We start from the raw sequence: 24,691 nt of genomic DNA on the forward strand, positions 1-24,691 counted from the left end.
TGATACTGCGACAGAAGATACCCTGAAATCAAATGAGAGCTTTTCAAAGATCATTTTTTTTACTAATTTAAGCAAATTAAATCTAATTAAATAAATGATAAACTTAAATTTAATACACTTTTTTTCATAATCTCTTTTTCTGCAGTAAATCAAACACACACTGAATGAGGTACAGCTCTTACTCTTCTCCAGTGTGTCAGCGAGATCTTTTCGTTCCATGGTCCTCAGGATGTACAGTGTGATCTTCAGAGCTCCCTCTCTACCACAGGTCTTCTGCATCTGACCTTCACTGTCCAGGTCATCGTCCTCCTCCAGCTGAGGCTCAGAGCATCCTGGGTCATTCTGATCCAGGTACCTTTTGAATTTAATGAGCTCATCCTTCAGAAACGTTTGAACTTTTTTCTCCAGTAACTGAAATGAACAGTTACAGTTTAATTATTATCACTCCTGTCACCGTATCTTTTTATAACTTCATTTGTGAATTATGCTGCATTCCATTTCAACTTGTAACTTAGAAATTCTGAGTTCCTAGTGGGAAATTTCAGTTGGAACCCTGAAGTCAGAATTCCAACTCATGAAGTCGGGGGAACCTACACAAACCCAACCTCAGAATTCAAAATGGCTACTTTATATCAACAGAAATTGAAGCTGTAGTTTTATAGTGTTTTTTAGCAGTTATGTATTATGGTTGTACACATCGCTTTCTGTTGCTGTGGTGTTTTTATGAGCAAATATCATGTAATGTGTTGTTATGAACTTGTATTGCTAACAATAACTAACAATTAACCTGAATACAACCGGGGCCTGTTTCAGAAATCAGGATTTCTTTCTTAGCCGGATAACTTGTCAGATTTAAAGTAGTCTGGGCTAAATATAAGTGAATGAAGATGAAGGCCATTTAAACTGGGGCACATTAAATACAAGAAGATATCTGGCTAAGCAAGAAATACTGCTCTTTGAAACAGTCCTTGGTTTTGCTAAATGGCTTTCCGACTTGCTGTGCTGGAACGAGGTTAACTTGGGTGTGACGTCATTCACAGCTCGACTTCTGACATCTGAGGTAAATGGAATGTAGCACTCATTGTAAATATCTTCTCTTTGACAGGATGAACTATTTGTTGTACATCTGTAGAAGATATATGTCAATTTAGATCAAATAAAAAAAAATATTCTTAATAAATGCACACCTTGAAGACGGATGATAAGTCTCCTCTATGTGGATGTGAATTACATCTATTCACTCGGTCCCTGTGAATAAAACACAAATACCCAACCATTTATATTGTTATTTAAACAGATATAACTGCCATCCACATACTGAGCTTATTTAACTGGATTGGCTTTCTGACATCAGCTTGCTTATGACAGTACAAGAGATGCAGTGACATCTAGTGGCAGCACAGAGAGACAGCAGGTAGCAGCCAGGAGAGACAGTTTGGCATGTAGCTCCCAGTTACTCAGTGACATTCACTGGTTACTTCTTGTAAACTGTAACATGATTTCAAACAGATTTCAATTGAATTACCATAACTATGCAGGGACTGGATTTGGGGGAGGGGCAACCGTGGCCCCTACAATTTATGGCCCCCCAGCTGACCTCGACTTCTTTTTTTTTACTAAAAAACACATACAGTTGCAGGAAAAAGTATGTGAACCCTTTGGATTTATATGGATTCTTGCACAAATTAGTCATAAAATGTGATCTGATCTTCCTCTAAGTCACAACAATAGACTAACACAGTCTTCTTAAACTATCCATCCATCCATTTTCCAAACCGCTTATCCTACTAGGTCGCGGGGGGTTCAGAGCCTATCCCGGAAGCAATGGGCACGAGGCAGGGAACAACCCAGGATGGGGGGCCAGCCCATTGCAGGGCATACTCACACACGCACACCCACGGACAATTTAGCAACTGCAAACCAGTGAATGTCAGCCCATCGCAGGGCACACTCACACACCATTCACTCACACATGCACACCCACGGGCAATTTAGCAACTCCAATTAGCCTCAGCATGTTTTTGGACTGTGGGGGGAAACCGGAGTACCCGGAGGAAACCCCACGACGACATGGGGAGAACATGCAAACTCCACAAACATGTGACCCAGGCGGAGACTCGAACCCGGGTCTCAGAGGTGTGAGGCAATAGTGCTAACCACTGCACCACCATGCCACCCCCTGCTGAAACTACTATCACACAAATAATTTTATGTTTTCATGTTTTTACTGAATACACCATGTAATCATTCACAGTGCAGGTGGAAAAAGTATGTGAACCCTTGGATTTAATAACTGGTTGACTCTCCTTTGGCAGCAATAACCTCAACTAAACTTTCCTGTAGTTGCAGACCAGACCTGCACAACAGTCAGGAATAATTCTTGACCATTCCTATTTACAGAACTGTTTCAGTAGCTCTACTCTTTCCTAGTGTTCCCCTGTGTTTTGTAGTTATGGCCTTTTGACCCCTCGTGGTTCCCTTATTTTCTGCTCTGTGTTGTTATAAATAAACCCCTGTCATGTTGGAGCCACACTGTGGATCGTCATACTTTCCTCACCTGCACCATCCCCCGATCCCATGATAACTAGCTAATTAGTAACAGGCTCTGTTCCATTAAACATGTTCAAACTGAAGCCTCAGTCTGAACAGAGCTTAAGAGCCCATGAGAATCTATTTATTATCAAAGCAGAAACATCCGTCCCAGAAGAAGACAATCTATTATCCAGTCATGCTTAATCAATATAGAGCAGTAGCTCTTTTCCAGCTGCATGCTGAGGATTGACATTTAAAATGCACTTTTCAATCAACCTTCTAATTCCAGCTCACAAGAAGTCAGTCCTTACAATAATGTTCATCCTTTTACCTCAGACATGATTTATATAGAAGACAGACAAAACATCTATTTAAAATTTCAAAGACAATGGGATTTGCAAAAGTAAAAAACATTTCAAAGTTGAATTTTTTTCTATTAGCTTATGTGTGCCTGTATATGTTTTGACTGAGAGTCTGAGTGTTTTAAACAATCTTTAAATGTATATTCACCTTTGATCTGTAGGAAAACGTCCCTCACTGAATAAGATTGGTCGGTCCATTGACTGGTCACTCTTCATGGAAACAGAGCTGGGTACAGGTGAGCCTGCTCTCTCCATCAGGACACTGTGGACAGTGAGAGGAAAAATACTCATATAAATATAATCCATGTACTGTGGACAGGGTCACATTAAACCTTCAGCTGTTTAACCTTCTGCTCTGTCTTCATGTACTTTGATATGCCATGAAGCATCTTCATCAGCTGCAAGTTCAAGCTCCAAAGCAAAGAGAAGACAATATGATGAGTCATATCTGGCCCTTGGTTTCACAACGACAATGGTGAGTAAGGAGGAGAGACGACATTCTGTTGTGTGTCTGAAAATACTCGCTGCTATCAGTCTGAAGCCAAACAAATTAAGACGTCATTTGGAGACAATATACCCTAAGCATGAAGATGAGCCAGTTGATTTATTTAAATGAAATCCCACAGACTGCCATGTACAACAAAGCATCATTACTAAAGTTACATATTTGCCTAAAAACGATCAACTGGCATCATATAAAGTTGTCTACCGAGCTGTTCAGTGTAAAAACCGCACAGTAATTAATACTTCCCTCCACTATCGATATCGTTGCAAGTACAGTATGACTGACGAAGCAACAGCCAGCAAGTTAAAGGCAATTCCATTATCAAACAATACGATCGCGAGGCGCATTCATGACATGTCAGAAGACATAGAGGAGCAGCTGACTGAGAAGGTGTGGGACAGCCGCCACTTCACGCTGCATGTGGATGAAGCGACTGACAGTAACAGAGACAGTTTATTCATAACGTACATCAGATATACCGATACCAAGGATTTCAAGAAAGATTTGCTGTTCTGTAAGCAAATCACTGGCAGAGCCACTGCAGAAGAAATGTTTAAAATCATTAACGCTTATATGAGAGAGGCTGATCTGGAATGGGAGGACTGTGCGTGGATCTGCACAGACGGGGCTCAGGCTATGGCTGGGAAACAGCGTGGGCTACAAGCGCTCCTGAAGCGCATCTCTCCCCATGTGCAGTGGACACACTGTATGATCCTTCGAGAAGCGCTGGCGTATAAACAGCTGAATCCCAAGCTGAACGATGTAATAACGAACGATGTCATTGCTGCAGTAACCTACAGTAAAACACGACCCGTCAAGGCTCAGATTTTTTCCTGCCCTGTGTGAGGAAATAGGCTCCAACCACACAGCTGCTTTTTTTACAGTGAGGTTTGTTGGTTGTGACATGGGAAAGTTTTTACCAGAATATTTGAGCTCCGAGATGAGATCAGCGCTTTCATGGAGGAAGAGGGTCACGAGTTTGCCAATAAGTTTAGAAATTACACATTCCTCCTGAAAGTTGCATACCTGGGTGACATGTTTCAGAAAGTCAATGAACTAAATCTACAGATGCAAGGTACCAACACACACCTTCCACATCAGGCAGATAAAATCACATCATTCGCAAGAAAACTGGAGATGTGGAAGTAGCGAGTTACTGAGAGAAATATAGACTCATTTTGGAACTTGAAAACATTCATTGAGCTCAACAAACTTCAGAACATAATCATCCTATGCACGAAAGCTCACCTCTCTACCCTACAAAAATATTTCCAGAAGTATTTCCCAACAGTGGATCCTAAAAAATTTGACTGGATCTGAGACCCCTTCAGTGTATGAGGATTTCAGCGCTGCAACAGAAGAACAGTGGTTTGTATAACGGAGTTACTGGCTTTTCGGGGTAACTTGTCGGATTTAAGGTACCACAGTTTAAATTGACTATATATTCGTTCACTTTCATGTTGCCCAGACTACCTTAAATCAGACAAGTTACCCCAATAAGCCAGTAACCCCGCTTCGAAGTACAGACCACTGTTCATTGATGTCACCTCAGATTCATCAATGAGGCTGAAAGTTAAATCTAGAACACTGGCTGCAGTTTGGACTGGAGTGGAGAAGGATTACCCAGTGCTAGGAGGGAAAGCTGTGGTCACATTCCTTCCTTTTGCTACATGTTACCTATGTCAGGTAGGTTTTTCTGCTGTGGCCTTTATTAAGACAAAATACAGCTCAAAGCTGGACATTGAAAAGGAACCAAGAGTAACTGTTTCCCAGCTGCAACCCCAAATTCTGAAGAGAGCTAAAGAGCCCATGAGAATCTATTTATTATCAAAGCAGAAACATCCGTCCCAGAAGAAGACAATCTATTATCCAGTCATGCTTAATCAATATAGAGCAGTAGCTCTTTTCCAGCTGCATGCTGAGGATTGACATTTAAAATGCACTTTTCAATCAACCTTCTAATTCCAGCTCACAAGAAGTCAGTCCTTACAATAATGTTCATCCTTTTACCTCAGACATGATTTATATAGAAGACAGACAAAACATCTATTTAAAATTTCAAAGACAATGGGATTTGCAAAAGTAAAAAACATTTCAAAGTTGAATTTTTTTCTATTAGCTTATGTGTGCCTGTTTATGTTTTGACTGAGAGTCTGAGTGTTTTAAACAATGTTTAAATGTATATTCACCTTTGATCTGTAGGAAAACGTCCCTCACTGAATAAGATTGGTCGGTCCATTGACTGGTCACTCTTCATGGAAACAGAGCTGGGTACAGGTGAGCCTGCTCTCTCCATCAGGACACTGTGGACAGTGAGAGGAAAAATACTCATATAAATATAATCCATGTACTGTGGACAGGGTCACATTAAACCTTCAGCTGTTTAACCTTCTGCTCTGTCTTCATGTACTTTGATATGCCATGAAGCATCTTCATCAGCTGCAAGTTCAAGCTCCAAAGCAAAGAGAAGACAATATGATGAGTCATATCTGGCCCTTGGTTTCACAACGACAATGGTGAGTAAGGAGGAGAGACGACATTCTGTTGTGTGTCTGAAAATACTCGCTGCTATCAGTCTGAAGCCAAACAAATTAAGACGTCATTTGGAGACAATATACCCTAAGCATAAAGATAAGCCTGTTGATTTATTTAAATGAAATCCCACAGACTGCCATGTACAACAAAGCATCATTACTAAAGTTACATATTTGCCTAAAAACGATCAACTGGCATCATATAAAGTTGTCTACCGAGCTGTTCAGTGTAAAAACCGCACAGTAATTAATACTTCCCTCCACTATCGATATCGTTGCAAGTACAGTATGACTGACGAAGCAACAGCCAGCAAGTTAAAGGCAATTCCATTATCAAACAATACGATCGCGAGGCGCATTCATGACATGTCAGAAGACATAGAGGAGCAGCTGACTGAGAAGGTGTGGGACAGCCGCCACTTCACGCTGCATGTGGATGAAGCGACTGACAGTAACAGAGACAGTTTATTCATAACGTACATCAGATATACCGATACCGAGGATTTCAAGAAAGATTTGCTGTTCTGTAAGCAAATCACTGGCAGAGCCACTGCAGAGGAAATGTTTAAAATCATTAGCGCTTTTATGAGAGAGGCTGATCTGGAATGGGAGGACTGTGCGTGGATCTGCACAGATGGGGCTCAAGCTATGGCTGGGAAACAGCGTGGGCTACAAGCGCTCATGAAGCGCATCTCTCTCCATGTGCAGTGGACACACTGTATGATCCTTCGAGAAGCGCTGGCATATAAACAGGTGAATCCCAAGCTGCACGATGTAATAACGAACGATGTCATTGCTGCAGTAACCTACAGTAAAACACGCCCTGTCAAGGCTCAGATTTTTTCCTGCCCTGTGTGAGGAAATAGGCTCCAACCACACAGCTGCTTTTTTTTTACAGTGAGGTTTGTTGGTTGTGACATGGGAAAGTTTTTACCAGAATATTTGAGCTCCGAGATGAGATCAGCGCTTTCATGGAGGAAGAGGGTCACGAGTTTGCCAATAAGTTTAGAAATTACACATTCCTCCTGAAAGTTGCATACCTGGGTGACATGTTTCAGAAAGTCAATGAATTAAATCTACAGATGCAAGGTACCAACACACACCTTCCACATCAGGCAGATAAAATCACATCATTCGCAAGAAAACTGGAGATGTGGAAGTAGCGAGTTACTGAGAGAAATATAGACTCATTTTGGAACTTGAAAACATTCATTGAGCTCAACAAACTTCAGAACATAATCATCCTATGCACGAAAGCTCACCTCTCTACCCTACAAAAATATTTCCAGAAGTATTTCCCAACAGTGGATCCTAAAAAATTTGACTGGATCTGAGACCCCTTCAGTGTATGAGGATTTCAGCGCTGCAACAGAAGAACAGTGGTTTGTATAACGGAGTTACTGGCTTTTCGGGGTAACTTGTCGGATTTAAGGTACCACAGTTTAAATTGACTATATATTCGTTCACTTTCATGTTGCCCAGACTACCTTAAATCAGACAAGTTACCCCGATAAGCCAGTAACCCCGCTTCGAAGTACAGACCACTGTTCATTGATGTCACCTCAGATTCATCAATGAGGCTGAAAGTTAAATCTAGAACACTGGCTGCAGTTTGGACTGGAGTGGAGAAGGATTACCCAGTGCTAGGAGGGAAAGCTGTGGTCACATTCCTTCCTTTTGCTACATGTTACCTATGTCAGGTAGGTTTTTCTGCTGTGGCCTTTATTAAGACAAAATACAGCTCAAAGCTGGACATTGAAAAGGAAACAAGAGTAACTGTTTCCCAGCTGCAACCCCAAATTCTGAAGAGAGCTAAAGAGCCCATGAGAATCTATTTATTATCAAAGCAGAAACATCCGTCCCAGAAGAAGACAATCTATTATCCAGTCATGCTTAATCAATATAGAGCAGTAGCTCTTTTCCAGCTGCATGCTGAGGATTGACATTTAAAATGCACTTTTCAATCAACCTTCTAATTCCAGCTCACAAGAAGTCAGTCCTTACAATAATGTTCATCCTTTTACCTCAGACATGATTTATATAGAAGACAGACAAAACATCTATTTAAAATTTCAAAGACAATGGGATTTGCAAAAGTAAAAAACATTTCAAAGTTGAATTTTTTTCTATTAGCTTATGTGTGCCTGTATATGTTTTGACTGAGAGTCTGAGTGTTTTAAACAATGTTTAAATGTATATTCACCTTTGATCTGTAGGAAAACGTCCCTCACTGAATAAGATTGGTCGGTCCATTGACTGGTCACTCTTCATGGAAACAGAGCTGGGTACAGGTGAGCCTGCTCTCTCCATCAGGACACTGTGGACAGTGAGAGGAAAAATACTCATATAAATATAATCCATGTACTGTGGACAGGGTCACATTAAACCTTCAGCTGTTTAACCTTCTGCTCTGTCTTCATGTACTTTGATATGCCATGAAGCATCTTCATCAGCTGCAAGTTCAAGCTCCAAAGCAAAGAGAAGACAATATGATGAGTCATATCTGGCCCTTGGTTTCACAACGACAATGGTGAGTAAGGAGGAGAGACGACATTCTGTTGTGTGTCTGAAAATACTCGCTGCTATCAGTCTGAAGCCAAACAAATTAAGACGTCATTTGGAGACAATATACCCTAAGCATAAAGATAAGCCAGTTGATTTATTTAAATGAAATCCCACAGACTGCCATGTACAACAAAGCATCATTACTAAAGTTACATATTTGCCTAAAAACGATCAACTGGCATCATATAAAGTTGTCTACCGAGCAGTTCAGTGTAAAAACCGCACAGTAATTAATACTTCCCTCCACTATCGATATCGTTGCAAGTACAGTATGACTGACGAAGCAACAGCCAGCAAGTTAAAGGCAATTCCATTATCAAACAATACGATCGCGAGGCGCATTCATGACATGTCAGAAGACATAGAGGAGCAGCTGACTGAGAAGGTGTGGGACAGCCGCCACTTCACGCTGCATGTGGATGAAGCGACTGACAGTAACAGAGACAGTTTATTCATAACGTACATCAGATATACCGATACCGAGGATTTCAAGAAAGATTTGCTGTTCTGTAAGCAAATCACTGGCAGAGCCACTGCAGAGGAAATGTTTAAAATCATTAGCGCTTTTATGAGAGAGGCTGATCTGGAATGGGAGGACTGTGCGTGGATCTGCACAGACGGGGCTCAAGCTATGGCTGGGAAACAGCGTGGGCTACAAGCGCTCATGAAGCGCATCTCTCCCCATGTGCAGTGGACACACTGTATGATCCTTCGAGAAGCGCTGGCATATAAACAGGTGAATCCCAAGCTGCACGATGTAATAACGAACGATGTCATTGCTGCAGTAACCTACAGTAAAACACGCCCCGTCAAGGCTCAGATTTTTTCCTGCCCTGTGTGAGGAAATAGGCTCCAACCACACAGCTGCTTTTTTTTACAGTGAGGTTTGTTGGTTGTGACATGGGAAAGTTTTTACCAGAATATTTGAGCTCCGAGATGAGATCAGCGCTTTCATGGAGGAAGAGGGTCACGAGTTTGCCAATAAGTTTAGAAATTACACATTCCTCCTGAAAGTTGCATACCTGGGTGACATGTTTCAGAAAGTCAATGAACTAAATCTACAGATGCAAGGTACCAACACACACCTTCCACATCAGGCAGATAAAATCACATCATTCGCAAGAAAACTGGAGATGTGGAAGTAGCGAGTTACTGAGAGAAATATAGACTCATTTTGGAACTTGAAAACATTCATTGAGCTCAACAAACTTCAGAACATAATCATCCTATGCACGAAAGCTCACCTCTCTACCCTACAAAATATTTCCAGAAGTATTTCCCAACAGTGGATCCTAAAAAATTTGACTGGATCTGAGACCCCTTCAGTGTATGAGGATTTCAGCGCTGCAGCAAAAGAACAGTGGTTTGTATAACGGAGTTACTGGCTTTTCGGGGTAACTTGTCGGATTTAAGGTACCACAGTTTAAATTGACTATATATTCGTTCAATTACATGTTGCCCAGACTACCTTAAATCCGACAAGTTAGCCCGATAAGCCAGTAACCCCGCTTCGTAGTACAGACCACTGTTCATTGATGTCACCTCAGATTTATCAATGAGGCTGCAAGTTAAATCTAGAACACTGGTTGCAGTTTGGACTGGAGTGGAGAAGGATTACCCAGTGCTAGGAGGGAAAGCTGTAGTCACATTCCTTCCTTTTGCTACATGTTACCTATGTCAGGTAGGTTTTTCTGCTGTGGCCTTTATTAAGACAAAATACAGCTCAAAGCTGGACATTGAAAAGGAAACAAGAGTAACTGTTTCCCAGCTGCAACCTCAAATTCTGAAGAGAGCTAAAGAGCCCATGAGAATCTATTTATTATCAAAGCAGAAACATCCGTCCCAGAAGAAGACAATCTATTATCCAGTCATGCTTAATCAATATAGAGCAGTAGCTCTTTTCCAGCTGCATGCTGAGGATTGACATTTAAAATGCACTTTTCAATCAACCTTCTAATTCCAGCTCACAAGAAGTCAGTCTTTACAATAATGTTCATCCTTTTACCTCAGACGTGATTCATATAGAAGACAGACAAAACATCTATTTAAAACTTCAAAGACAATGGGATTTGCAAAAGTAAAAAACATTTCAAAGTTGAATTTTTTTCTATTAGCTTGTGTGTGCCTGCATATGTTTTGACTGAGAGTCTGAGTGTTTTAAACAATGTTTAAATGTATATTCACCTTTGATCTGTAGGAAAACGTCTGTCACTGAATAAGATTGGTCGGTCTATTGACTGGTCACTCTTCATGGAAACAGAGCTGGGTACAGGTGAGCCTGCTCTCTCCATCAGGACACTGTGGACAGTGAGAGGAAAAATACTCATATAAATATAATCCATGTACTGTGGACAGGGTCACATTAAACCTTCAGCTGTTTAACCTTCTGCTCTGTCTTCATGTACTTTGATATGCCATGAAGCATCTTCATCAGCTGCAAGTTCAAGCTCCAAAGCAAAGAGAAGACAATATGATGAGTCATATCTGGCCCTTGGTTTCACAACGACAATGGTGAGTAACGAGGAGAGACGACATTCTGTTGTGTGTCTGAAAATACTCGCTGCTGTCAGTCTGAAGCCAAACAAATTAAGACGTCATTTGGAGACAATATACCCTAAGCATGAAGATGAGCCAGTGGATTTCTTTAAATGAAATCCCACAGACTGCCATGTACAACAAAGCATCATTACTAAAGTTACATATTTGCCTAAAAACGATCAACTGGCATCATATAAAGTTGTCTACCGAGCAGTTCAGTGTAAAAACCGCACAGTAATTAATACTTCCCTCCACTATCGATATCGTTTCAAGTACAGTATGACTGACGAAGCAACAGCCAGCAAGTTAAAGGCAATTCCATTATCAAACAATACGATCGCGAGGCGCATTCATGACATGTCAGAAGACATAGAGGAGCAGCTGACTGAGAAGGTGTGGGACAGCCGCCACTTCACGCTACATGTGGATGAAGCGACTGACAGTAACAGAGACAGTTTATTCATAACGTACATCAGATATACCGATACCGAGGATTTCAAGAAAGATTTGGTGTTCTGTAAGCAAATCACTGGCAGAGCCACTGCAGAAGAAATGTTTAAAATCATTAACGCTTATATGAGAGAGGCTGATCTGGAATGGGAGGACTGTGCGTGGATCTGCACAGACGGGGCTCAGGCTATGGCTGGGAAACAGCGTGGGCTACAAGCGCTCATGAAGCGCATCTCTCCCCATGTGCAGTGGACACACTGTATGATCCTTCGAGAAGCGCTGGCATATATACAGCTGAATCCCAAGCTGAACGATGTAATAACGAACGATGTCATCGCTGCAGTAACCTACAGTAAAACACGCCCCGTCAAGGCTCAGATTTTTTCCTGCCCTGTGTGAGGAAATAGGCTCCAACCACACAGCTGCTTTTTTTACAGTGAGGTTTGTTGGTTGTGACATGGGAAAGTTTTTACCAGAATATTTGAGCTCCGAGATGAGATCAGTGCTTTCATGGAGGAAGAGGGTCACGAGTTTGCCAATAAGTTTAGAAATTACACATTCCTCCTGAAAGTTGCATACCTGGGTGACATGTTTCGGAAAGTCAATGAACTAAATCTACAGATGCAAGGTACCAACACACACCTTCCACATCAGGCAGATAAAATCACATCATTCGCAAGAAAACTGGAGATGTGGAAGTAGCGAGTTACTGAGAGAAATATAGACTCATTTTGGAACTTGAAAACATTCATTGAGCTCAACAAACTTCAGAACATAATCATCCTATGCACGAAAGCTCACCTCTCTACCCTACAAAAATATTTCCAGAAGTATTTCCCAACAGTGGATCCTAAAAAATTTGACTGGATCTGAGACCCCTTCAGTGTATGAGGATTTCAGCACTGCAGCGGAGGAACAGTGGTCTGTACAACGGAGTTACTGGCTTTTCGGGGTAACTTGTCGGATTTAAGGTACCACTGTTTAAATTGACTATATATTCGTTCAATTACATGTTGCCCAGACTACCTTAAATCCGACAAGTTAGCCCGATAAGCCAATGACTCCGTAGTACAGACCACTGTTCATTGATGTCACCTCAGATTCATCAATGAGGCTGCAAGTTAAATCTAGAACACTGGCTGCAGTTTGGACTAGAGTGGAGAAGGATTACCCAGTGCTAGGAGGGAAAGCTGTGGTCACATTCCTTCCTTTTGCTACATGTTACCTATGTCAGGTAGGTTTTTCTGCTGTGGCCTTTATTAAGACAAAATACAGCTCAAAGCTGGACATTGAAAAGGAAACAAGAGTGACTGTTTCCCAGCTACAACCCCAAATTCTGAAGAGAGCTAAAGAGCCCATGAGAATCAATTTATTATCAAAACAGAAACATCCGTCCCAGAAGAAGACAATCCAGTCATGCTTAATCAATATAGAGCAGTAGCTGTTTTCCAGCTGCATGCTGAGGATTGACATTTAAAATGCACTTTTCAATCAACCTTCTAATTCCAGCTCACAAGAAGTCAGTCTTTACAATAATGTTCATCCTTTTACCTCAGACGTGATTTATATAGAAGACAGACAAAACATCTATTTAAAATTTCAAAGACAATGGGATTTGCAAAAGTAAAAAACATTTCAAAGTTGAATTTTTTTCTATTAGCTTGTGTGTGCCTGTATATGTTTTGACTGAGAGTCTGAGTGTTTTAAACAATGTTTAAATGTATATTTACCTTTGATCTGTAGGAAAACGTCCCTCACTGAATAAGATTGGTTGGTCCATTGACTGGTCACTCTTCATGGAAGCACAGCTGGGTGCAGGTGAGCCTGCTCTCTCCATCAGGACACTGTGGACAGTGAGAGGAAAAATACTCATTATATAAATATAATCCATATACTGTGGACAGTGTTACATTAAACCTTCAGCTGTTTAACCTTCTGCTCTGTCTTCATGTACTTTGATATGCCATGAAGCATCTTCATCAGCTGCAAGTTCAAGCTCCAAAGCAAAGCGGAGACAATATGATGAGTCATATCTGGCCCTTGGTTTCACAACGACAATGGTGAGTAACGAGGAGAGACGACATTGTGTTGTGTGTCTGAAAATACTCGCTGCTGTCAGTCTGAAGCCAAACAAATTAAGACGTCATTTGGAGACAATATACCCTAAGCATGAAGATAAGCCAGTTGATTTCTTTAAATGAAATCTTACAAACTGCCATGCACAGCAAAGCATTATTACTAAAGCTACATCTTTGCCTAAAAACGCTCAACTGGCATCATATGAAGTTGTCTATCGAGCTGTTCAGTGTAAAAACCGCACAGTAATTAATACTTCCCTCCACTATCGATATCATTGCAAGTACAGTATGACTGACGAAGCAACAGCCAGCAAGTTAAAGGCAATTCCATTATCAAACAACACGATCGCGAGGCGCATTCAAGACATGTCAGAAGACATAGAGGAGCAGCTGACTGACAAGGTGTGGGACAGCCGCCACTTCACGCTGCAGGTGGATGAAGCGACTGACAGTAACAGAGACAGTTTATTCATAACGTACATCAGATATACCGATACCGAGAATTTCAAGAAAGATTTGCTGTACTGTAAGCGAATCACTGGCAGAGCCACTGCAGAAGAAATGTTTAAAATCATTAACGCTTATATGAGAGAGGCTGATCTGGAATGGGAGGACTGTGCGTGGATCTGCACAGACGGGGCTCAGGCTATGGCTGGGAAACAGCGTGGGCTACAAGCGCTCATGAAGCGCATCTCTCCCCATGTGCAGTGGACACACTGTATGATCCTTCGAGAAGCGCTGGCATATATACAGCTGAATCCCAAGCTGAACGATGTAATAACGAACGATGTCATCGCTGCAGTAACCTACAGTAAAACACGCCCCATCAAGGCTCAGATTTTTTCCTGCCCTGTGTGAGGAAATAGGCTCCAACCACACAGCTGCTTTTTTTTTTACAGTGAGGCTCGTTGTCTGTGACGTGGATGAGATCCAGTCATGCTTAATCAATATAGAGCAGTAGCTCTTTTCCAGCTGTATGCTGAGGATTGACATTTAAAATGCACTTTTCAATCAACCTTCTAATTCCAGCTCACAAGAAGTCAGTCCTTACAATAATGTTCATCCTTTTACCTCAGACGTGATTTATATAGAAGACAGACAAAACATCTGTTTAAAATTTCAAAGACAATGGGATTTGCAAAAGTAAAAAACATTTCAAAGTTGAATTTTTTTCTATTAGCTTGTGTGTGCCTGTATATGTTTTGACTGAGAGTCTGAGTGTTTTAAACAATGTTTAAATGTATATTTACCTTTGATCTGTAGGAAAACGTCCCTCACTGAATAAGATTGGTTGGTCCATTGACTGGTCACTCTTCATGGAAACAGAGCTGGGTACAGGTGAGCCTGCTCTCTCCATCAGGACACTGTGGACAGTGAGAGGAAAAATACTCATTATATAAATATAATCCATGTACTGTGGACAGGGTCACATTAAACCTTCAGCTGTTTAACCTTCTGCTCTGTCTTCATGTACTTTGATATGCCATGAAGCATCTTCATCAGCTGCAAGTTCAAGCTCCAAAGCAAAGAGGAGAAAATATGATGAGTCATATCTGGCCCTTGGTTTCACAACGACAACGGTGAGTAACGAGGAGAGACGACATTGTGTTGTGTGTATGAAAATACTCGCTGCTATCAGTCTGAAGCCAAACAAAGACGTCATTTGGAGACAATATACCCTAAGCATAAAGATAAGCCAGTTGATTTATTTAAATGAAATCCCACAGACTGCCATGCACAACAAAGCATCATTACTAAAGTTACATATTTGCCTAAAAACGATCAACTGGCATCATATAAAGTTGTCAACCGAGCTGTTCAGTGTAAAAACCGCACAGTAATTAATACTTCCCTCCACTATCGATATCGTTGCAAGTACAGTATGACTGACGAAGCAACAGCCAGCAAGTTAAAGGCAATTCCATTATCAAACAATACGATCGCGAGGCGCATTCATGACATGTCAGAAGACATAGAGGAGCAGCTGACTGACAAGGTGTGGGACAGCCGCCACTTCACGCTGCAGGTGGATGAAGCGACTGACAGTAACAGAGACAGTTTATTCATAACGTACATCAGATATACCGATACCGAGGATTTCAAGAAAGATTTGGTGTTCTGTAAGCAAATCACTGGCAGAGCCACTGCAGAAGAAATGTTTAAAATCATTAACGCTTATATGAGAGAGGCTGATCTGGAATGGGAGGACTGTGCGTGGATCTGCACAGACGGGGCTCAGGCTATAGCTGGGGAACGGGGCGGGCTACAAGCGCTCATGAAGCGCATCTCTCCTCATGTGCAGTGGACACACTGTATGATCCTTCGAGAAGCGCTGGCATATAAACAGCTGAATCCCAAGCTGAACGATGTAATAACGAACGATGTCATTGCTGCAGTAACCTACAGTAAAACACGCCCCGTCAAGGCTCAGATTTTTTCCTGCCCTGTGTGAGGAAATGGGCTCCAACCACACAGCTGCTTTTTTTTACAGTGAGGATCGTTGTCTGTGACGTGGGAAAGTTTTTACCAGAATATTTGAGCTCCGAGATGAGATCAGCGCTTTCATGGAGGAAGAGGGTCACGAGTTTGCCAATAAGCTTAAAAATTACAAATTCCTCCTGAAAGTTGCATACCTGGGTGACATGTTTCAGAAACTCAATGAACTAAATCTACAGATGCAAGGTACCAACATACACCTTCCACATCAGGCAGATAAAATCACATTATTCACAAGTAAACCGGAGATGTGGAAGTAGCGAGTTACTGAGGGAAATATAGACTCATTTTGGAACCTGAAAACATTCATTGAGCTCAAAAAGCTTCAGAACATAATCATCCTATGCACGAAAGCTCACCTCTCTACCCTACAAAAATATTTCCAGAAGTATTTCCCAACAGTGGATCCTAAAAAAATTGACTGGATCTGAGACCCCTTCAGTGTATGAGGATTTCAGCGCTGCAGCGGAGGAACAGTGGTCTGTAGAACGGAGTTACTGGCTTTTTGGGGTAACTTCTCGGATTTAAGGTACCACAGTTTAAATTGACTATATATTCGTTCACTTTCATGTTGCCCAGACTACCTTAAATCCGACAAGTTACCCCGATAAGCCAGTAACCCCGCTTCGTTGTACAGGCCACTGTTCATTGATGTCACCTCAGATTCATCAGTGACGCTGCAAGTTAAATCTAGAACACTGGCTGTATTTTGGACTGGAGTGGAGAGGGATTACCCAGTGCTAGGAGGGAAAGCTGTGGTCACACTCTTTCCTTTTGCTACATCTTACCTATGTCAGGTAGGTTTTTCTGCTGTGGCCTCTATTAAGACAAAATACAGCTTAAAGCTGGATATTGAAAAGGAACCAAGAGTGAATGTTTCCCAGCTGAAACCCCAAATTGAGAAGATTTGCAGCATAAAACAATCCCACACAAGCCACTGAAAAGTGTGAGACTTGAGATGATCCCCTTTTAATATTTTTTTCTGACTGGGAACTGGTTAATTTTTTTTGTGGAGACAGTTCTGTATTCCTTTTTATAACTTATTTCTCTCACACTGGTGAAATTGCCCCATTTGTAATAGCATTTGTTTCGCTCAATTAGAAAAAGGGAGCTGTATTTCAAATAAAGTTTGAATCTGAGCCTGTGTAGTTTGAATGCGGAGGAAGGGGGGGGGGGGGTCAATAATGTTCTTATCTAAAAAAGGGAGCTCTGCAGAGAAAGTTTGGGAACCACTGCTTTATGATTTATAAATGTAGCCTTAAATGGGGGTCCCCACAATAAATTTCACCAAGTTACCAAAAAAGTAATTTCCAACCGAATTCTCGACTGCTACTGAATACTGATAACAATGTTCTGATTGGTTGCGAAGACCGAAAATATAAACTGCATTTTAGTATACTCTATTCAGAAAATCATCTCGCGCCCCAAAGATGTCGTGAAAATGGAAGAATCAGCGCTAGGTGGCAGCTGAGGACAGTGTCCAGGGAGTACAATTAAATGTAAATTCTTGAAGGAAATAAAATGTCATAAATTTAATAAATGATAAACATAAATCATCTATCCCAGGTACCTGAATTAGTCAAGTCTCGAGGAAGTGAATTAAGACTGATTATTCTCTCTTTCGAAAATGCTAGAACATTTTTTTTTTTATGACTGTTTGTAAAGCAGTATAAACACATAGGTTCTGTCTTACCTCTCTGTTGTCTTTGTTTTACACACTGCTGGGGGGGTAATTTCAGAAGCCGCTCCCCCCATTTTTGTGCCGATCTAGAACAGATGACTGATGCTGGGGCCTCTATGAACACGAAGCGTAAATAGTAACATACATGCATAATATCTAGTAGCTACTTCATGCAACGGGCAGCCGCTATATATAGGTCAAATATATATAATACACTCCCAAATATAGCTTATTCTATTTTAAGTTGTATCTGTTGACTAAAATCTTACCTTGCAATACACAATCTTATCCGTGTTTCTTGACAAAATGAAGAGTCCAGCATTAAAATACTTTCACTTCCACTTACAAACAGGAAACGCTGCGTATCAAATGCGGTAGCGGTCTAAGCAGAAATGGACACGGACTCAGTTCCCCGGCGAAGGATTTTTGGGGATATTATCCATGTCACTTAATAACAAGTAACAATGAGAGAAAGGGGACAAGCTCCTGCCGCCACCTGATTCTGTCAGATATGCTTGTACGCATGTATAATATATAGTTTCATAGGAGTAGCAGATCTGAGATGTGTGCACTGTCATAGACGGTCCTCTGCTCTAAGTACACTTTACTACATGTGTCTTATTTTCTCTTACAGTTACAAACCCATGTATGTGTTGCCCTATTGCACATTATGGCTACGATATAATAATTAATAAACATGTACAAACATAAGTAACCTAAAAATGCAAGGGGTGTGCATTGGCCCCCAGAGCCCACTGTTCAAAGCCCACTTTGCAGAACATGTTTGTCTCGTTTATGACATTTCCTACCCTTTGTACTATGAATGGACACTCGGGGCACCAGTGACTGTGAGTGAATAGGAAGTGCGCATGCAAACATTGAAACATTAATTAAAAACCTGGACAACCAACCACACAACCGCAGTCACACACACTGACACACAGATATACACGCACTGACACACAGATATACACGCACTGACACACAGATATACACACACTGACATACAGATATACACGCACTGACACACAGATATACACGCACTGACACACAGATATACACCCTCTGACACACAGATATACACGCACTGACACACAGATATACACACACTGACATACAGATATACACGCACTGACACACAGATATACACGCACTGACACACAGATATACACGCACTGACACACAGATATACACGCACTGACATACAGATATTCACGCACTCATACACATGCGCACTAGAGGTGTGTTACAGTGCGGCATGACACAGGCGGGAAAACAGGTGACGATCCACTAGCGGCTCCAAAACAAAAATGTTTTTTTTAAGTCTGTTTTAGTTCCTGTTATGTTCTTCTTATTAGCTCTTATTAAAAAACACCAAAGCACACATTTTAAAAACATCACAGAGGACAACCTCACAGTGATATTCACAATTGTGGTGGCATGTATGCAAAAACCTTGCAACAGTGTAGTAAATATGAAAACACATTCACTGCTGATGAAATAAAAATTAATCTCTCAATTTTTTTAGCTCATTCTTAATTAATGTTGAATTATCTCGGTTATATAAATGTGTATGTCCAATATGAAACAACAGTATGATTATTCTGTATGGTAATGTCCTATTCTGGGTCGGGCACGGAGTGGGGAAGCAACACAGGAGCCGGGAAATCGGGCGAACTAAGGTTTTAAACACCAAGGAACATGATACACTATAGAAGGAGGGACGTCAATGACACGATGGCACCTGGGGAAACAAAAGGCAAAAACATCAACTAAGCACAGGGAACAGGACTGACACACAAAACAGGTACAGAGTCTGGTCATTCTGTCCTGCGCTGGGTCAGGAGCAGGGAAGCAGCACAGAACCCGGGAAATCAAGCAAATGAAGGTTCTAATTAGAAAACACCAAGGAACATGAAACACTATACAAGGAGGGATATCAATGACCGGACTGGGGAAAGAAACTTAACGCTGACTTAAATACACCAGACTAATTAGACACAACTAGAAACGGCTGGTAAAACGGGGATTCCACATGGGGTAGATGAGGGGGCGTGGCACACGGGAGGATCGGACGAGCAGGGAATGACAGGTCATTTTTATTAACATTTTTGTTTATTGTCTGTTTAATTTTTATTTAAAGATCATTTAAATCATATTTGAAGTCACAGGCATGCCACCACTGGCCTCTAGAGCCAAATGCATCTTTGTCTGGCAATCCGATGGACGAGTCTGGGTTTGGCATTTGCCAAGAGAACAAGACTTACCTGACTGCATTGTGCCAACTGTAAAGTTTGGTGGAGGGGGGTTATGGTTTGGGGTTGTTTTTCAGGGGTTGGGCTTGGCCCCTTAGTTCCATTTTGGACAATTTCATGCTCTCAACTTTGGGAGAACAGTTCGGGGATTGCCCCTTCCTGTTCCAACATGCCTGCACACCAGTGCACAAAGCAATCCGTCCAGACCACGTTTATTGAGACTAACTGCCCTGCATTGTCATTACAGTATTACACTGACAATAGGGTCCCATGACATGTGTTGGGCAGTTAATAGGACTTTCAGTTAAACTGAGTGATACAGAATGAACAACTAAAAATCAGCTATTATCAATTTACAAAAAGCAACAAAGAAATAAGAATCTTATTAAATCTAGTGTATGTCATCTTTTGTACAGAAATAAATAACATGAAAATAAATGTAATAAAAAATATGCAATTTTTCACAGTGGTCAACTTTTAAAATTACTTCAAGGGGGGTCCTGAAGGTCACATTTTATTCCCCAGGATAAAATTTGTCAATGGAAACATGGAGAGACCAAGACATCACAAGACATTATAGAAAAATAAAAGAAAACACAAGAGCCGTCCATGTGTGTATATTTTGGAAGCAATATTAGTGAACATTAAAATGACGCAGGTGCTGTGATAGTCGGCTCTTTTAGCTGACACTGTTCATCTATGTTGGGTACATTTCATACAGTCTTACTGGTGACACATAAACCAGTAAAATGTCAAACGTTCACTTATCAGATGAGACCTTATCAGGGTTAAACCATTACTGAGGGATTTTCTCATGCAGAAAACCTACACAGCAGTAGTGGCTGGAGACCACCTGTAAGGTTACATTCCCCCCCACCCCACTCTGTATGTGAAGTTTGCATGTTCCCCCAACATGAGTTTTCTCTTTGTCTTTCAGAGACTGAAAACATGTGGTCAGACGATTAGGATCTCGACGCTGTCTTTAGTGTGTGATTGTGTGTGTGAGTCTGTGCTCTGCTATAAACTAGTATCCTATCCATTGTGTCCCCCGCCCTGTGCCACCTGGGACAGGCTCCAGGCTCCCCACCCCCCTGTACAGGATAAGCAGTATTGCAGGACGGCTCCACACTGTTCCAAAGAAAGGGCGCTCCAGCTCCCTTCAGGACTTCAGACCAGCTGCTCTCACTTCACGCCTCCAGGCTTGTAGGTGTGGTTCCCACTCCTGGTTCTGCACGTACAGCTTGCATGTTCTCCCCGTGTTCCTTTGTGTTTCCTCAGGTTTCCTCCCACTGTCCAAGATCATGCAGTTTGGTGAATTAGTGTCTCTAAATTGTCCTCAGCATGCGAGTGAGACTTTGCCCTGTGAACTTTAGACACATAGATGTGTGCAGGTCTGGGCTGGGAGTTTCCAGTGTGCAGGGTTAGCAAACGATTTCTGAATGTTCACTAAAGAAATATCAATCATCCTTGTGAAGCTCGTTTAGTTTAGACTGATTTATCTCTGACTTTGTGTTTCTGTCATTTTCGTCCCGTTCAGACATGCACTGTCACCCGGACTGTTCTTCACATTCCCCAGAGGGGCTGTACATGTGAACACAAATATCTGAATCAGTCGTACCGGATGGTAAAAGGAGTTTATCCTGTATGCTACTTAGTATAAAGTTGGGGTAATTTCTGATTAACCCCCATTGACCCCCATGTGTGAATGGAGCAGGAAATTGTCCAGTGTAGGATCACACACACACACACACACACACACACACATATGACAGGGCTGAGATTCCAGGTTGCCTGAGACAAGGCCTAGCCTGGTATGAGAGGTACTTGTCGGCCAAAGGGGGGTTAGTGACCCCCCCCCCCCCCCCCCCCCACACACACACACACACACACATACACACACAGATAACAAGGGAGACCAGCATTCCAGCTTTTATGGCTCAAAGATTTAGGGACCTACGGGTGGTAGAATGGACCTCAAGGATAGGGGTCCCTCAACTTGGCACGCAACCCCCCCTTTCCATCCTGCCTTACAATCCACAGACTCACCCAACACCCTGAAGAAAGTTCTCTTTTAAGTTTGGCCTGTATATACCCTGTATGTGGGTTTACTTATTATTGCTAGTCTCAGTATCCATATAGGTTATGTCAGTCTGTGTCCTTAGACAGTCTTAGTGTTTTGTGTGCCGCCCTTATAACCGTGTTTCACAGAGTATCACCTATCTTACCCTTCTCACTTGAACCATTATATAAATATGGATAAATATATATGTACAGCTACCCCTGCATACAAGCTCTCATGGTTAAATCAGAGGAATCGTGAAAATTAAATAATGTAAATAATGTCACCAGGTATCTCAGTGGGTCTCCTAACTATCAGAGGTTTTTTCTTTCTTTATTTAACACCCCCCCCCCCCCTTTACATTCCTCCGTTGGCTCTTATTTGATCTTTATGGTCCGTTAGCACTTATTTGTCTTGTACTATTCTGTGTTAAAAGACTGAATCAAGGTATATATTATCAATCCTGGAAAGCAGATCATTCCATTAATTTTTGTTTGTTGTTTAAGTCAATGTCTGTCTTATGTTAGTACAGTTTTAGGTAGAAATAAATACATGCCTTTTATACAACTTCAGCCTCCGTTCATTGAGTCCTCACAATACTCACTGACTGTGTGTGAACTGGCTCCTAAGTTCTGAAACCAAAAGCTCGCCTGAAATATCACGACACTCTCTTTCAACGGCTGTGAGAGCAGCTGGGCATTTTCACACGCGGGGCCCCCCAGCCTGCTGCTGCCTGAGGAGCTGGGGGTCGTCGCCCCGCCCTGCAATATGCTGCCCAGGATGGGAATCCTCTCCTGCATCCTCGTTTCTCCACCTTGTGATGCTGAAGGAGAATCATCAGCTTCCCCTGTTTTCCCTCCTTTTTCTGAGCCAGGGCAGTTTGTTCTTTGATATCTCCTAAATGGCAGCGTCCTCGCTCTGCTCAAAGTGCTCCATGTGTATGGGACTCTTATCTGAACAAGACGGTGGCCATTTTGAGTGCATTTCCACCAAACAAAATTCATACTAAACTACTGTGTTTTATTATTCCAAGCAAAGTTAATGAATGAATCAACTATGCAAATTAAATTGACCTTGAAATAAACGAAAACATTCCAAAAACAGTCACAGAAAGTGAAATAAAGTGGCCTAAAAATTGCCTGACTACACTCACCCCTTCTGACATTTAACCCCCCCCCCCCTGCATGCATATTTATATATGTACATATGCATTTCTTTGAGAATGACTAGAAATGTCTTTGCAGGGTGAGTGAAAAGTTTGGAAACAAGACATATTATTATTTAGATGCTCAGTGTATCAGTGATGTAACTCATATCATTTTGCAAGAGGCCAATAGCTCATCACCTGAGGAAGGAGAGGAACGTCAGAGTAAGAATCCACCTTTCCACTGTGTTCAGGGGTATATCTGTATTACTGCAATGCCACTGTGAGTGTTTTGTGGGACACATTGCATCTGATAATCTTATTCCTAAATTGTGTGGATTAAAAAGAAGAAATTTAGACCAAAATATAAAGTTTGGAATCACATGTAGTGCATCATTGACGATCAGGCATGTAGTGAAATCAGAATGCTGTCCACATTGGTCCATATCTGACGTGTTGTGATGGGAACGTTAACTGAGGGACCGCAGCGTCTCACGTGCTGAGACCGACGGGAAACCCGCAGTTACCTCAGGAGGGCAGTAGGGGGCGGACGTGAGGTTCAGCCCTCTGATGTTAAAACGAATGTTTTGTGAGAAATAAAAATTTGTTACACTTTATTTTTGACCCTGTAGAGCCTGAATTATTAAGTAATAGTTTATCCATCCATCCATCCATTTTCCAAACCGCTTATCCTAATGGGTCGCGGGGGGTCCGGAGCCTATCCCAGAAGCAATGGGCACGAGGCAGGGAACAACCCAGGATGGGGGGCCAGCCCATCGCAGGGCACACTCACACACCATTCACTCTCACATGCATTCCTATGGGCAATTTAGCAAGTCCAATTAGCCTCAGCATGTTTTTGGACTGTGGGGGGAAACCGGAGTACCCGGAGGAGACCCCACGACGACATGGGGAGAACATGCAAACTCCACACACATGTGACCCAGGCGGAGATTTGAACCAGGGTCCCAGAGGTGTGAGGCAACAGTGCTAACCACTGCACCACCATGCCGCCCCTGTACTGATAATATTTTGTCAAAATACGTCAAAATGTCAGAAAATACATTTTCTGTGCCTTTAGAAAACACTTGGCACACTTACACATGTTTTACATGTTTACTTTTCATGGAAGGCCAAAAAGCAATTTCTGTCTTTGTTTAGACAAAGGTTGACTTTGCATTTTGCACAGTAGACATGTGAGAAGTGACTTCCAGGGCAGTGCCTGCATCTCTGCCTTGTTTCCCATGTTGGCAAATGGTCAACGCCGTCCTTTCTCACATCAAGACGCACAGCAGAGTCTCCTGAATCATTTAATCAGTAATAAACTGACTGAAATACATGCAAGGAGTCCGTTCTGACCTTTCTACAGAGACGTCCTCAACATATCCATCAAACTCAACATTTGGAGGTTCAAATGGTACTTTTCTCCACCTGCACTCTTTCTGTGTCACTTTGTCCTTTGCTGACTGCTCTGCCCTGCTTTGTTTTGACT

At 41.8% G+C, this 24,691-nt stretch overlaps 2 protein-coding genes across 2 annotated transcripts in view; one reads left to right on the plus strand and one right to left on the minus strand.

Annotated features, from left to right (window-relative positions):
- Positions 1–17,817, minus strand: part of LOC125739603 (NACHT, LRR and PYD domains-containing protein 3-like) — an 83,473-nt gene extending 65,656 nt beyond the window's left edge. The window contains exons 1-7 of the mRNA XM_049009877.1: positions 17,754–17,817; positions 14,815–14,928; positions 13,217–13,330; positions 10,683–10,796; positions 8,137–8,250; positions 5,589–5,702; positions 3,043–3,156 (exon numbers count right to left, since the gene is read on the minus strand). Coding sequence (XP_048865834.1) covers positions 3,043–3,156; positions 5,589–5,702; positions 8,137–8,250; positions 10,683–10,796; positions 13,217–13,330; positions 14,815–14,928; positions 17,754–17,815 — 746 coding nt within the window. The 5' untranslated portion in view covers positions 17,816–17,817. The remainder of the gene's footprint in view (positions 1–3,042; positions 3,157–5,588; positions 5,703–8,136; positions 8,251–10,682; positions 10,797–13,216; positions 13,331–14,814; positions 14,929–17,753) is intronic.
- Positions 1–24,691, plus strand: part of LOC125739643 (GTPase IMAP family member 4) — a 386,756-nt gene that overhangs the window by 281,813 nt on the left and 80,252 nt on the right. The window lies entirely within an intron of this gene.

Source organism: Brienomyrus brachyistius, chromosome 4, assembly GCF_023856365.1.
Source record: "Brienomyrus brachyistius isolate T26 chromosome 4, BBRACH_0.4, whole genome shotgun sequence".
Classification (NCBI taxonomy): Eukaryota; Metazoa; Chordata; class Actinopteri; order Osteoglossiformes; family Mormyridae; genus Brienomyrus; species Brienomyrus brachyistius.